Source organism: Notothenia rossii (genome assembly GCF_949606895.1).
Source record: "Notothenia rossii genome assembly, chromosome: 10".
Taxonomy (NCBI): Eukaryota; Metazoa; Chordata; class Actinopteri; order Perciformes; family Nototheniidae; genus Notothenia; species Notothenia rossii.
In genome coordinates, this window is record NC_136908.1 from 44,732,527 (window position 1) to 44,748,541 (window position 16,015).

At 41.5% G+C, this 16,015-nt stretch overlaps 1 protein-coding gene across 8 annotated transcripts; it reads right to left on the minus strand.

Moving 5' to 3' along the window:
• Window positions 1-12,984: 12,984 nt before the first annotated feature.
• Window positions 12,985-14,516, minus strand: LOC307022986 (uncharacterized protein). 8 transcript variants are annotated; one of them, XR_013803547.1, is made up of 4 exons: window positions 14,211-14,516; window positions 14,036-14,118; window positions 13,762-13,821; window positions 12,985-13,670 (listed from the first exon to the last, which is right to left on the minus strand). XR_013803547.1 is itself a non-coding variant. In XM_079655941.1 (3 exons), exons 1-2 carry the CDS (start codon window positions 14,506-14,508, stop codon window positions 14,051-14,053), a joined length of 366 nt encoding a protein of 121 aa, XP_079512067.1. In that variant the 5' UTR covers window positions 14,509-14,516; the 3' UTR covers window positions 12,985-13,821; window positions 14,036-14,050. The 8 variants fall into 8 exon arrangements, 3 of the variants coding, with proteins under 3 accessions (XP_079512067.1, XP_079512066.1, XP_079512065.1); XM_079655941.1 differs by having other exon boundaries at window positions 12,985-13,821; XR_013803548.1 differs by having other exon boundaries at window positions 12,989-13,670; window positions 14,036-14,516.
• Window positions 14,517-16,015: the final 1,499 nt, after the last annotated feature.

Consider the following 16,015-nt stretch of genomic DNA (forward strand, 5'->3'; position numbering starts at 1 on the left):
GCTGAAAAGCTAAGTACACGTTTGCGCTTAGATGCATCATTGATATTTAATTGTAAACCTTAAAAACGACTAACCACATGTTGATTTCTGAGACTCGGAGAGATTTTACAATGGATACAGTCACAGCCGCAGCGTCATGGACTTTCGTAACAACAACTGTTTACTGAACCCAAATGCTATCCTGGATATGACCTGTAACCCCTTGAAGAGCGCCACCTAGGGTTGACGCGCTAGGAATTCTGCTAGAGCATTCCTCGATAGTATAGTGGACAGTATCTCTGCTTGTCACGCTGAAGACTGGGGTTCGATTCCCCGACGGGGAGATTTTTCAATAACAGCTGGACTTTATTCACCAAAGGTGGAAAGCATCTATCTACTCATGAACGAGGATGCCACCAAGAGGCCCTTGGAAACACTTTCAGGTAAGCGCGTACCTGAACCATTGCAACTGAACTTTCGTAAGGTCATCATTATAACATCCATGACAAAGCTACCAAGTTGAATTGAAGTACCCTAAGCATAACTGCTATTTACAACTTTCAGTTCACAGGACAACATACCTCATCGATTTGAATACACGGAGAGCCAAAGCCATACAATTCAAAAGCCATGCTCAACAAACAATTGTCTTGCTCATCCAACAATTGTCTTGAAAAGACTCAACATTGAACTGCCATATTACTGAAAGTGCTTTTTACTCTATCTAGATTCCCGATAACCTTTATTGGTTGAGTTCTTTGAAGTTGATCAGGATCAAAGAAGAGTGTTTCTGCCCGGTTTTGAGCCGGAGACCTTTCGCGTGTGAGGCAAACGTGATGACCACTACACTACAGAAACTGCTGAAAAGCTAAGTACACGTTTGCGCATAGATGCAACATTGATATTTAATTGTAAACCTTCAAAACAACGGACCACATGTTGATTTCTGAGACTCGGAGAGATTTTACACTGGATCCAGTCACAGCTGCAGCGTCATGGACTTTCGTAACAGCAACTGTATACTTAACCCAAATGCTATCCTGGATATGACCTGTAACCACTCGAAGGGCACCACCTAGCGTTGACGTGCTAGGATTGCTGCTAGAACATTCCTCGTTAGTATAGTGGATAGTATCTCTGCTTGTTATGCAGAAGACCGGGGTTCAATTCCCGGACGGGGAGAATTTTCAATAACAGCCGGACTTTATTCACCCAAGGTGGAAAGCATCTATCAACTCATGAACGAGGATGCCACCAAGAGGCCATTGGAAACGCTTTCAGATAAGCGCGCAACTGAACTTTCGTACGTTCATTATTATAACATCCATGACAAAGCTACCAAGTTGAATTGAAGTACCCGAAGCATAACTGCTATTAACAACTTTCAGTTCACAGGACAACATGCCTCATCGATTTGAATACACGGAGAGCCAAAGCCATACAATTCAAAACCCATGCTCAACAAACAATTGTCTTGCTCATCCAACAATTGTCTTGAAAAGACTCAACTGCTATATTTCTGAAAGTGCTATTGACTCTATCTAGATTCCGGATAACCTTTATTGGTTGAGTTCTTTGAAGTTGATCAGGATCAAAGAAGAGTGTTTCTGCCCGGTTTTGAGCCGGGGACCTTTCGCGTGTTAGGCAAACGTGATGACCACTACACTACAGAATATGCTGAAAAGCTAAGTACACGTTTGCGCATAGATGCAACATTGATATTTAATTGTAAACCTTCAAAACGACGGACCAAATGTTGATTTCTGAGACTCGGAGAGATTTTACACTGGATCCAGTCAGAGCTGCAGCGTCATGGACTTTCGTAACAGCAAATGTAGACTGAACCCAAATGCTATCCTGGATATGACCTGTAACCCCTCGAAGGGCACCACCTAGCGTTGACGTGCTAGGATTGCTGCTAGAACATTCCTCGTTAGTATAGTGGACAGTATCTCTGCTTGTCACGCAGAAGACCGGGGTTCAATTCCCAGACGGGGAGGATTTTCAATAACAGCCGGACTTTATTCACCCAAGGTGGAAAGCCTCTATCTACTCATGAACGAGGATGCCACCAAGAGGCCCTTGGAAACACTTTCAGATAAGTGCGTACCTTAACCATTGCAACTGAACTTTCGTAAGGTCATCATTATAACATCCATCACAAAGCTACCAAGTTGAATTGAAGTACCCTAAGCATAACTGCTATTAACAACTTTCAGTTCACAGGACAACATGCCTCATCGATTTGAATACACGGAGAGCCAAAGCCATACAATTCAAAAGCCATGCTCAACAAACAATTGTCTTGCTCATCCAACATTTGTCTTGAAAAGACTCAACATTCAACTGCCATATTTCTGAAAGTGCTTTTGACTCTATCTAGATTCCGGATAACCTTTATTGGTTGAGTTCTTTGAAGTTGATCAGGATCAAGGAAGAGTGTTTCTGCCCGGTTTTGAGCCGGGGACCTTTCGCATGTGAGGCAAACGTGATGACCACTACACTACAGAAACTGCTGAAAAGCTAAGTACACGTTTGCGCATAGATGCAACATTGATATTTAATTGTAAACCTTCAAAACGACGGACCACATGTTAATTTCTGAGACTCGGAGAGATTTTACACTGGATCCAGTCACAGCTGCAGCGTCATGGACTTTCGTAACAGCAACTGTATACTGAACCCAAATGTTATCCTGGATATGACCTGTAACCCCTCGAAGGGCACCACCTAGCGTTGACGTGCTAGGATTGCTGCTAGAACATTCCTCGTTAGTATAGTGGACAGTATCTCTGCTTGTCACGCAGAAGACCGGGGTTCAATTCCCCTACGGGGAGAATTTTCAATAACAGCCGGACTTTATTCACCCAAGGTGGAAAGCATCTATCAACTCATGAACAAGGAAACCACCAAGAGGCCCTTGGAAACGCTTTCAGATAAGCGCGTATCTGAACCATGGCAACTGAACTTTCAAACGGTCATCATTATAACATCCATGACAAAGCTACCAAGTTGAATTGAAGTACCCTAAGCATAACTACTATTAACAACCTTTAATTGTTCACAGGACAACATGCCTCATCGATTTGAATACACAGAGAGCCAAAGCCGTACAATTCAAAAGCAATGCTTCTACGTTTCTACACGGACCACTATTGCGGTAAGCATGTTGTAACTTCCGGTTGTTGTTGTCATCTCCGGGTATCCCGTGTGCCTGTTCTGTTGCTGATAGCTTGTTATCTTAACTTAATCGATCGTTTTAAAACTCTTGATCACGGCAACTGCCTGACGTTGTAATCACACGTTACTACAGCTTAAGCACTCACAAACTCTCCTTCTCTTAGCGACTGTAACTCCACAGTTGCCTACACTCTTTTCGGGTTTGCTAACGGTAGCTACTTTAGCTTGATAGCTAGCCATGGCTCTTTCCCCACCCTCGGGTGCTATTTCCTGCTCTAACTGTCTCATGTTTGGTTACTCCCCTACCTCCTTTACTGGTACCGATACATGTGTTAAATGTAGTATAGTTGTTAGGTTGGAGGCGGGAATCATAGCCATAGAAGCCCGGCTCCGCATCTTAGAAAATAACTCAGCTACAGTAAAGCCCATGTTAGCCGGTGCGGACCGGCAAAAGGTAGCTCCTCTTAGCCGTCCCCCGGCAACTCCCGAGCAGCAGGGAGAATGGGTGACTGTTCAGAAGGGGCATAACGCGAAACCCGCAGGTCCCCACCAACCCGTTCACGTATCTAACAGATATTCCCCACTCAGCGAGACACCCGCTGAGAAGCCAACTCTGGTTATTGGTAGCTCTATTATGAGACACGTGAATTTAGAGACCGAAGCGTCCACAGTCACATGCATTCCGGGTGCCAGAGCGGGCGACGTTGAGGCGCATCTTAGACTGCTGGCTAAAAATAAACGTAAATACAGTAGGATTGTTATTCACGTCGGTGGTAATGATGTTCGTTTACGCCAATCAGAATGCACCAAACTTAATGTGGCGTCGGTGTGTAGTTATGCTAAAACAATGTCGGACACCGTAATCTTCTCTGGTCCCCTCCCCAATCTGATCAATGATGACATGTATAGCCGCATGTCATCATTTCAGCGCTGGTTGTCTTGGTGGTGCCCAGCAAACAATGTGGGCTTCGTGAATAATTGGACAGCCTTCTGGGGAAAACCTGGTCTGATTAAGAGAGACGGCATTCATCCTACTTTGGAAGGTGCAAATCTCATTTCGGCAAACATTTCAGGGCTCTGTGGACTTAATCCATGACAAACTGGAGTTGAGACCAGGAGGCAGAGTCGCAGTCTTACACGCTTCTCTGCGCTCTCTCCTAGGCAGTCATCCATAGGAATCCCGACCCCAATAAAATACCCAATATTAACGGTGTGTGTGTCTGCCCAAGGACAATTTAAGGTAAAACCTAATAGAGGTGTCATACATAATAACCTAATAAAAGTAAATGTAACAACTACTACAGTGCAACAAAACAGGAAGATTAAATGTGGTCTCTTAAACATAAGATCTCTAGCATCTAAAGCAATACTGGTAAATGATTTAATATCAGATTATAATATTGATATATGCTGTCTCACTGAAACTTGTTTGAGACATGAAGAATATGTCAGCATAAATGAGGCCACTCCACCCAGCCATATCAATACTCATATTGCCCGAGGCACGGGCCGAGGAGGTGGAGTTGCAGCAATCTTTGACTCAAGTTGACTTATCAATACTAAACAAAAATTAAATTATACCTCCTTTGAAAGCCTCATTTTCAGTCTTACGCATCCGACCTGGAAAACTTTGCAGCCAATCTTATTTGTTACAGTGTACCGTGCACCAGGTCCTTATTCAGAATTCTTATCAGAATTCTCTGAGTTTTTATCAGCTTTGGTACTTAAAACAGATAAAGTAATTATCGTAGGTGACTTTAATATTCATGTTGACGATGATGAAAATAGCCTTACTGTTGCATTTAACTCTATATTAGATTCTGTTGGTTTCTGTCAGAGTGTAAATAAACCAACCCACTGCTATAATCACACTCTTGACCTTGTTCTGACTTATGGTATTGAAATTGAGCAACTATTAGTCGAACCGCATAATCCTGCTTTATCCGACCATTTCTTAGTAACTTTTGAAGTACTGTTACTAGACTACAAAGCATTAGCCAAAAGCTCCTGCAGCAGAAACCTATCTGTTAGTGCTATAGCCAAATGTAAGGAAGAGATTCCACCAATACTTAACTCGATAGCATGTCTGCATGTAGGGGAGGAAACTTATACAAAATGTACACCACCCCAAATTGATCATGTTGTTGATAGTGCTACAGATGCGCTGCGAATAAAATTAGACTCTGTTGCTCCTTTGAAAAAGAAGAAAATAAAACAACATAGATTAGCTCCATGGCATAATGCCGAAACCCGCAAAATAAAGCAAAAGTCGAGACAACTTGAAAGGATATGGCGTTCCACAAAACTTGAAGAATCTCGTTTAATTTGGCATATTACTCTCAATGAATATAAGAAAGCACTGCGTAAAGCGAGAGCAGCATACTACTCTTCATTAATAGATGAGAATAAGAATAATGCAAGATTTCTTTTCAGCACTGTAGCCAGGCTGACAGAGAGCCACAGCTCGACTGAGCCTTCTATTCCCATAGCACTCAGTAGTAATGATTTTATGTGCTTTTTTAACGATAAAATTGTTACTCTTAGAAACAAAATCAATGACCTCTTGCCTTTGACCAGTATAGTGTTATCAACAGCTCCCGGAAACGTAAGTTCTAATAATATTACACTAGATAGTAAACTAGAATGCTTTTCAGCCATAAACCTTGAACAATTAAATTCAATGATTCTCTCTTCTAAACCATCAACGTGTATCTTAGACCCGATTCCAACTAAGCTGTTAAAAGAAGTTTTTCCATTAATTAGCACTTCTTTATTAAATATTATGAATATGTCTTTATTATCAGGCTATGTTCCAAAATCATTCAAAGTAGCAGTGATAAAACCGCTTCTTAAAAAGCACAACCTCGATCCAGAGGTTTTAGCCAACTATAGACCTATTTCTAATCTTCCGTTCCTCTCAAAAATTCTTGAGAAAGCAGTCGCAAAACAGCTGTGTGATTACTTAAGAAACTATGATTTATTTGAAGATTTTCAGTCTGGCTTTAGAACACAACATAGCACAGAGACAGCTCTGGTTAAAGTCACAAATGACATTCTAATAGCCTCTGACAAGGGACTTGTCTCTATTCTTGTCTTGCTCGATCTTAGTGCTGCATTTGATACTATCGACCATGATATCCTATTGCAAAGACTAGAGCACTTAGTTGGCATACAGGGAACTGCTTTAGGCTGGTTTAGGTCTTATCTATCTGAACGCTCTCAGTTTGTACGTGTCAACGATGAATCTTCCATGCAAACCAAAGTTAGCCATGGAGTGCCACAGGGCTCAGTGCTTGGACCTATTTTGTTCACCCTATATATGCTTCCGTTAGGCAATATTATAAGGAATCATTCTGTAAACTTTCATTGTTATGCGGATGATACTCAACTATATTTATCAATCAAGCCTGATGAAATTAATCATCTAAATAAAATTCAAGACTGCCTCAAGGACTTAAAAACGTGGATGACCTTACATTTTTTGATGTTAAACACGACCAAAACTGAAGTTATTGTACTTGGCCCGAAGAATCTACGAAACAAATTATCTAAAGATATATTAACTATGGATGGCATTAATTTGGCCTCCAGTGAGACTGTAAGGAATCTTGGTGTTATATTTGATCAGGATTTATCCTTTAACACCCACATAAAATCCATTTCAAGGACCGCCTACTTCCATCTACGTAACATTGCAAAAATCAGGCATATCTTGCCTCAAAACGATGCAGAGAAACTAGTCCATGCATTTGTTACTTCAAGGCTGGATTATTGTAACTCCTTATTATCAGGGTGTACCAAGAAGTCAGTCAAGTCGCTTCAGCTGATTCAAAATGCTGCAGCTCGTGTACTAACCAGAGTTAGGAAAAGGGACCACATTACTCCTGTTCTGGCTGCCTTACACTGGCTCCCTATAGAACACAGGATAGAATTTAAAATTCTTCTTCTCGCCTACAAAGCCCTTAATGGGCAGGCGCCATCTTACCTTAAAGAACTCATTATACCCTATTGTCCTACTAGGGCATTGCGTTCCAAGAATGCAGGGTTGTTGGTTGTTCCTAGAGTCTCTAAAAGTACAATGGGAGCCAGAGCCTTTTCTTATCAAGCTCCACTTTTGTGGAATCAGCTTCCAGTTTGTGTTCGGACGGCAGACACCCTATCCGTTTTTAAGAGTGCGCTTAAGACCTTCCTTTTTGATAAAGCTTATAGTTAGGGCTGATTAGATTCAGCCCCTAGTTTTGCTGATATAGGCTTAGTTTGTCGGGGGACATCTTACTTCTTCCTTCTCTCTGTCTATACCTGTGTACTCTCATGTTCCGATTAACCCAGCTTCCCCAAATGTCTTTCTTTTTGGTGTCTATATACGCCGGGATCCGGAGTCATGGATGATCCTGCGGTCCTGTGTCATGGATTGCGAGTCCTGGATCTTGAGTCGTGGCTGCGGTCCTGGATCATAAGTCCTGGATGGATATCCTCATGGATTCATCTTCTTATTATACACACATGCATTTCAAAACATTTGGACTACCTATGTTGCAAATGTATTATCTTTTCAATTTACACACGGCATCTATTGCACGTCTGTCCGTCCTGGGAGAGGGATCCCTCCTCTGTTGCTCTCCCTGAGGTTTCTCCCATTTTTCCCTTTAAACTGTGGGGTTTTCTCTGGAAGTTTTTCCTTGTACGATGTGAGGGTCTAAGGACAGAGGGTGTCGTATTGTCATACTGATATTCTGTACAAACTGTGAAGTCCACTGAGACAAATGTAACATTTGTGATATTGGGCTATATAAATAAACATTGATTGATTGATTGATTGCTCAGCAAACAATCGTCTTGCTCATCCACCAATTGTCTTGAAAAGACTCAACATTCAACTGCCCTATTTCTGAAAATGCTTTTTACTGTATCTAGATTCCCGATAACTTTTCTTGGTTGAGTTCTTTGAAGTTGATCAGGATCAAAGAAGAGTGTTTCTGCCCGGTTTTGAGCCGGGGACCTTTCGCGTGTGAGGCAAACGTGATGACCACTACACTACAGAAACTGCTGAAAAGCTAAGTACACGTTTGCGCTTAGATGCATCATTGATATTTAATTGTAAACCTTAAAAACGACTAACCACATGTTGATTTCTGAGACTCGGAGAGATTTTACACTGGATCCAGTCACAGCTGCAGCGTCATGGACTTTCGTAACAGCAACTGTATACTTAACCCAAATGCTATCCTGGATATGACCTGTAACCCCTCGAAGGGCACCACCTAGCGTTGACGTGCTAGGATTGCTGTTAGAACATTCCTCGTTAGTATAGTGGACAGTATCTCTGCTTGTTACGCAGAAGACCGGGGTTCAATTCCCGGACGGGGAGAATTTTCAATAACAGCCGGACTTTACTCATTCAAGGTGGAAAGCATCTATCAACTCATGAACGAGGATGCCACCAAGAGGCCCTTGGAAACACTTTCAGATAAGCGCGTACCTGAACCATGGCAACTGAACTTTCGTAAGGTCATCATTATAACATCCATGACAAAACTACGAAGTTGAATTCAAGTACCCTAAGCATAACTGCTATTAACAACTTTCAGTTCACAGGACAACATGCCTCATCGATTCGAATACACAGAGAGCCAAAGCCATACAATTCAAAAGCAATGCTCAGCAAACAATCGTCTTGCTCATCCAGAAATTGTCTTGAAAAGACTCAACATTCAACTGCCATATTTCTGAAAGTGCTTTTTACTCTATCTAGATTCCCGATAACCTTTCTTGGTTGAGTTCTTTGAAGTTGATCAGGATCAAAGAAGAGTGTTTCTTTCCGGTTTTGAGCCGGGGATATTTCGCGTGTTAGGCGAACGTGATGAACACTACACTACAGAAACTGCTGAAAAGCTAAGTCCACGTTTCAGCGTAGATAAAATATTGATATTTAATTGTGAACCTTCAAAACAACGGACCACATGTTGATTTCTGAGACATGGAGATATTTTACACTGGATCAAGTCACAGCTGCAGCATCATGGACTTTCGTAACAGCAACTGTATACTGAACCCAAATGCTATCCTGGATATGACCTGTAACCCCTCGAAGGGCACCACCTACCGTTGACGTGCTAGGATTGCTGCGAGAACAATCCTCGTTAGTATAGTGGACAGTATCTCTGCTTGTCACGCAGAAGACCGGGGTTCGATTCCCCGATGGGGAGAGTTTTCAATAACAGCCGGAATTTATTCACCAAAGGTGGAAAGCATCAATCAACTCATGAACGAGGATGCCACCAAGAGGACCTTGGAAACACTTTCAGATAAGCGCGTATCTGAACCATGGCAACTGAACTTTCGTACGGTCATCATTATAACATCCATGACAAAGCTACCAAGTGCTTGCTGAATTGAAGTACTCTAAGCATAACTTCTATTAACCACCTTTAATTGTTCACAAGACGACCTGCCTCATTGATTTGAATATACGGAGAGCCAAAGCCGTACAATTCAAAAGCAATGCTCAGCAAACAATCGTCTTGCTCATCCAACAATTGTCTTGAAAAGACTCAACATTCAACTGCCCTATTTCTGAAAATGCTTTTTACTCTATCTAGATTCCCGGTAACTTTTCTTGGTTGAGTTCTTTGAAGTTGATCAGGGTCAAATAAGAGTGTTTCTGTCCGGTTTTGAGCCGGGGACCTTTCGCGTGTGAGGCAAATGTGATTACCACTACACTACAGAAACTGCTGAAAAGCTAAGTACACGTTTGCGCTTAGATGCAACATTGATATTTAATTGTAAACCTTCAAAACGACGGACCACATGTTGATTTCTGAGACTCGGAGAGATTTTACACTGGATCCAGTCACAGCTGCAACGTCATGGACTTTTGTAACAACAACTGTATACTGAACCCAAATGCTATCCTGGATATGACCTGTAACCCCTTGAAGAGCGCCACCTAGGGTTGACGCGCTAGGATTGCTGATAGAGCATTCCTCGTTAGTATAGTGGACAGTATCTCTGCTTGTCACGCAGAAGACCGGGGTTCGATTCCCAGACGGGGAGATTTTTCAATAACAGCCGGACTTTATTCACCAAAGGAGACAAGCATCAATCGACTCATGAACAAGGATGTCACCAAGAGGCCCTTGGAAACACTTTCGGATAAGATAAGAGCGTACCTGAACCATGGCAACTGAACTTTCGTACGGTCATCATTATAACATCCATGTCATAGCTACCAAGTGCTTGCTGAATTAAAGTACTCTAAGCATAACTGCTATTAACAACCTTCATTTGTTCATGGGATGACATGCCTCATCGATTTGAATACACGGAGAGCCAAAGCCATACAATTCAAAATCCATGCTCAACAAACAATTATCTTGCTCATCCAACATTTGTCTTGAAAAGACTCAACATTCAACTGCTATATTTCTGAAAGTGATTTTCACTCTATCTAGATTCCCGATAACCTTTCTTGGTTGAGTTATTTGAAGTTGATCAGGATCAAAGAAGAGTGTTTCTGCCCGGTTTTGAGCCGGGGACCTTTCGCATGTGAGGCAAACGTGATGACCACTACACTACAGAAACTGCTGAAAAGCTAAGTACACGTTTGCGCATAGATGCAACATTGATATTTAATTGTAAACCTTCAAAACGACGGACCACATGTTAATTTCTGAGACTCGGAGAGATTTTACACTGGATCCAGTCACAGCTGCAGCGTCATGGACTTTCGTAACAGCAACTGTATACTGAACCCAAATGTTATCCTGGATATGACCTGTAACCCCTCGAAGGGCACCACCTAGCGTTGACGTGCTAGGATTGCTGCTAGAACATTCCTCGTTAGTATAGTGGACAGTATCTCTGCTTGTCACGCAGAAGACCGGGGTTCAATTCCCCGACGGGGAGAATTTTCAATTACAGCCGGACTTTATTCACCCAAAGTGGAAAGCATCTATCAACTCATGAACAAGGAAACCACCAAGAGGCCCTTGGAAACGCTTTCAGATAAGCGCGTATCTGAACCATGGCAACTGAACTTTCGTACAGTCATCATTATAACATCCATGACAAAGCTACCAAGTTGAATTGAAGTACCCTAAGCATAACTACTATTAACAACCTTTAATTGTTCACAGGACAACATGCCTCATCGATTTGAATACACAGAGAGCCAAAGCCGTACAATTCAAAAGCAATGCTCAGCAAACAATCGTCTTGCTCATCCACCAATTGTCTTGAAAAGACTCAACATTCAACTGCCCTATTTCTGAAAATGCTTTTTACTGTATCTAGATTCCCGATAACTTTTCTTGGTTGAGTTCTTTGAAGTTGATCAGGATCAAAGAAGAGTGTTTCTGCCCGGTTTTGAGCCGGGGACCTTTCGCGCGGGGACCGCGTATAGTAAGGACTAACTCTCTTAACTTTACCATTCATTCTCTATGGTAGTTCTTATACTGTGACTGCAATATATTTCTGGCCACAAGTGAGAAATTGGGCGCGCTGTTGCACCCTTTTGGTAGAAGTAAGGAGACCCCGTTTCCAGTGACAGAGAGTGAGAGACGGAGCAACAGCAGCAGGATCTTACAGATAGAGATGACATTACCGACATAATTCGACTTCTAGTTCTAACATCACGTCAAACTTATCAAACGTAAGTGGGGCTTCTTTTTCTACGACTGAATTAACACTTATGATATTGTTACACTGTTTTTGCAATAGTTGTTAGTTGTTAGATTGTCTTTAACTCTGTGTGTTGTTAGCGCTAAGGTACTGTAACTTTTGTTAGCTAATGTTACACTAACGTCATGTATTTACAGTAAATGTCAGCGTTCACAGCAGCTGATTTATTACTCATTACACATGGCAAAAGGGCTGTCATTATTTGACTCTTTTCATTGCAGCAGTTCTACTTACTACAGCACGTCAACCCTAGGTGGCGCTCTTCGAGGGGTTACATGTCAAATCCAGGATAGCATTTGGGTTAAGTATACAGTTGCTGTTACGAAAGTCCATGACGCTGCAGCTGTGACTGGATCCAGTGTGAAATCTCTCAGAGTCTCAGAAATCAACATGTGGTCCGTCGTTTTGAAGGTTTACAATTAAATATCAATGTGCATCTACGCGCAAACGTGTACTTAGCTTTTCAGCAGTTTCTGTAGTGTAGTGGTCATCACCTTTGCCTCACATGCGAAGGTAAGCCGTGTATACCCATAGAAGACTTTCTATTGGCCAGAAGCCTCTTCAAAAGAACGACGGTTCGAATCCCACCTGATCCAAACAAAAATCCCCACATTCGGTTTCAAAATGTTGCTCATTATACACAAATACTACATTTATCTTTTCAAACGTTTACATTTAGAGTTGAAACAGATATTTGGAGTTAGAAATGAATTATTCTTTCTTGCTGCTTCTTATAAGTTATTTTAACCTTAATATATAGCAATCATAACAATAATAACACAAATAATGATATCTTAATATTAGTAATAATAATGTTTTATATAATCTTTTTGTATTTTTACTTATAAACATGTTTGAAATATGTTGATTGTACAGATGTTTACATAGAGCATATGAGTGTGCTTAATTCTTCTTTCTATCACTATTACTTCCTCTATCAAGTAAAGACAGTCACAGTGATGCATTCAAGATAATTTATTCAAAAACAGCTGAAACATCAAATATAGGAAATAATATAAATATAACTACAGATATATAAAAAATACTGAAAACACAATACAGAGAGAACAATCAGATCCTAAAAAAGAATTGAACCATATTATATTCTTTGTATTTTTGGACTATATGATATGTTGTATTGCACCTTCATATGTAATATTATAATTTAGAAGAAGATAGTGTATTGTTTTGTTATAGATTTATTTGATATCACCACCATCCATTATCTGAAATGTTTTTCACCTCATGTTATTGTATGGTTACTATTCTGCATTCTATTCTCATTTTAGTGATTTATACCCTATTACTTGGTATTTGTTTTTTTATTTATTGTAGTGCAATAATTATATTTATTCTAGTATAGTATATAACATTCTAGTGCAGGCCCCAGCACCGACAAGTTTGGAGTGGAGGACCTATAGAAATCCCTGAAATGATTATTATTCTTTATTATGAATTGAGTTTTTTGAGGGCATTAACCAAAACGGTTTTGTTATCGGCAGGAATGTCAGGACGGTGAAAAGGCTGATAGTTTAGGGGTCTCATTTTTGTTGCAGGCAAAACGTCTTAGTTTGTATGTTAATATGAAACTTAGTAGACCCAGGAAGTGGCGCATGCATGTGTGTATGTGAGGGTAGGTTAGGGCTTCCTTTTGTCTGCAATCCATCTGTCCCTTTCAGCATCATAGAAGTCCGACTGCTGGAACTCCGGCCACGTCATCTCCTTCTCCATGCCCTGTGCATTATATAAGGAGAAGACTCTGGAGGGGCAGTAGATATACATCCCTGGGCAAGTCAGAGCTAAGGGGAAAGGAGGCACTGGGCAAGTCAGAGCTGTAAAACAAAGTAAAACATCATAGTTACATCAGATAAAATTGAATAAAGCTCTATGACTGCTATAATACAGTGACTCAGATATCCATACTTTCATCGAGGACAGTGTCTCCCTGCGCTTCCACAGGGGCCATATTATGTGGTGATGAATCTGGGATGATGAGATACAAACAGGCAAGTGACGTATACACATCGAAATTAAGAAGCAGCATTTAAGAAGTTGTAGAATTTTGAAGGAGACAGATTCAACATCCCCCTCTACAGCTCCTTGTCCTCCTCCATCACTAGGAGATTAAACAATAACATTTATTATGTCAATGTCATGTTCACCTTAAAGCAGTATTTGCATATTACTGTGAGCTGACCTGGAGTGCTGGATGTCAGAGTGGAGGTATCTGATGCAATGCAGCCTTCAGCAGGTGGTGGACAGGACTCAGCCCTCTGCTGCCTGAAGGTTGTACATCTTGCTGTTAGTGATGCACTTCACTCCTAAAACAAAGGCAGCATAACCATCAGCCCTGCTATCCCAGATCTGCTTACAGGTGTCTTTGGCCCTGGCTCCAAAGCCGACAGTATGTTCCCCCTCTGACGCCACTGGTGGGGCAGGCTTCCTGGAGCACAGGTACTTCCTCAGATCCTGAATTTCCTGGAAGCTTCTGGCGTAGTCCAGAAACAACAGCAGGCTGTCCTTGCTAGGCCCTTGGGGGATGAAGGTCCCACCTCTCTCCTCCTCGTCCACCTTGTCCATCAGGTAGAGGGTGTAGCCGACGTCATTCTCAAGGAGCCACCTGTACAGTTTCCCCTTATATTTTCCGAACTGTAGCACGTACTCCCCCATCACCTCGAGTCAGTTGGATACATCCCCTCCCCTCTGAAGGACCTCAGTGAGAGCATTTATCCTCACATGCTCATGCTTCTGAGGGGCAGACTTGTCCTGAAGGGAATGATTTTTTTTATTCTCATACCCTCCTCTGAAGGGTCCTGTCGCAGGTGGCCAGATGGACCCTTCCTGAAGGACACTCATCTCTCCTGGGAAGAATATGGTTTTCTTCATTATCTCCTGCACACAGTAAAACACAATGCAAAATATGTATTAAGAAGTGCAAAACTCATCATACTGTTATACTAGCAGAATTATTCATTTCATTCATTCACGTTAACCAGGATTTGTATAGGTAACACATGTTATATTACATGATCAGACACGCAGACAAACAAACAAACAGAGAGGCAGGTGGGCAGGAAGATTCATTATGTATTGCCCTGTCAATGTGAGTGAACTCACTTTATTTCATGTTTACATTCATTGGGATTTGTAATGACTAGGTAACAACTTTTCTATTACATGAACAGACAGACAGAAAAGCATATGGGTAACATCTTTAGCCATAAAATAATAACAAAAGTATAATAGAAGATAGCAAAAAAAAAGTTTTAAGACTGAATACTGTAGTATTTAATCCAGTCACAGCTGCAGCGTCATGGACTTTCGTAACAGCAACTGTATACTGAACCCAAATGCTATCCTGGATATGACCTGTAACCCCTCGAAGGGCACCACATAGGGTTGACGTGCTAGGATTGCTACTAAAACATTCCTCGTTAGTATAGTGGACAGTATCTCTGCTTGTCACGCAGAAGACCGGGGTTCGATTCACCGACAGGGAGAATTTCCAATAACAGCCGTTCTTTATTCACCAAAGGAGACAAGCATCAATCGACTCATGAACAAGGATGTCACCAAGAGGCCCTTGGAAACACTTTCGGATGAGAGCTAACCTGAACCCTGGCAACTGAACTTTCGTACGGTCATCATTATAACATCCATGTCATAGCTACCAAGTGCTTGCAGAATTAAAGTACTCTAAGCATAACTGCTATTAACAACCTTCATTTGTTCATGGGATGACATGCCTCATCGATTTGAATACACGGAGAGCCAAAGCCGTACAATCAAAAGCAATGCTCAGCAAACAATCGTCTTGCTCATCCAACAGTTGTCTTGAAAAGACTCAACATTCAACTGCCATATTTCTGAAAGTGCTTTTTACTCTATCTAGATTCCCGATAACCTTTCTTGGTTGAGTTCTTTGAAGTTGATCAGGATCAAAGAAGAGTGTTTCTGCCCGGTTTTGAGCTGGGGACCTTTCGCGTGTGAGGCAAACGTGATGACCACTACACTACATAAACTGCTGAAAAGCTAAGTACACGTTTGCGCATAGATGCAACATTGATATTTAATTGTAAACCTTCAAAACGACGGACCACATGTTGATTTCTGAGACTCGGAGATATTTTACACTGGATCAAGTCACAGCTGCAGCGTCATGGACTTTCGTAACAAC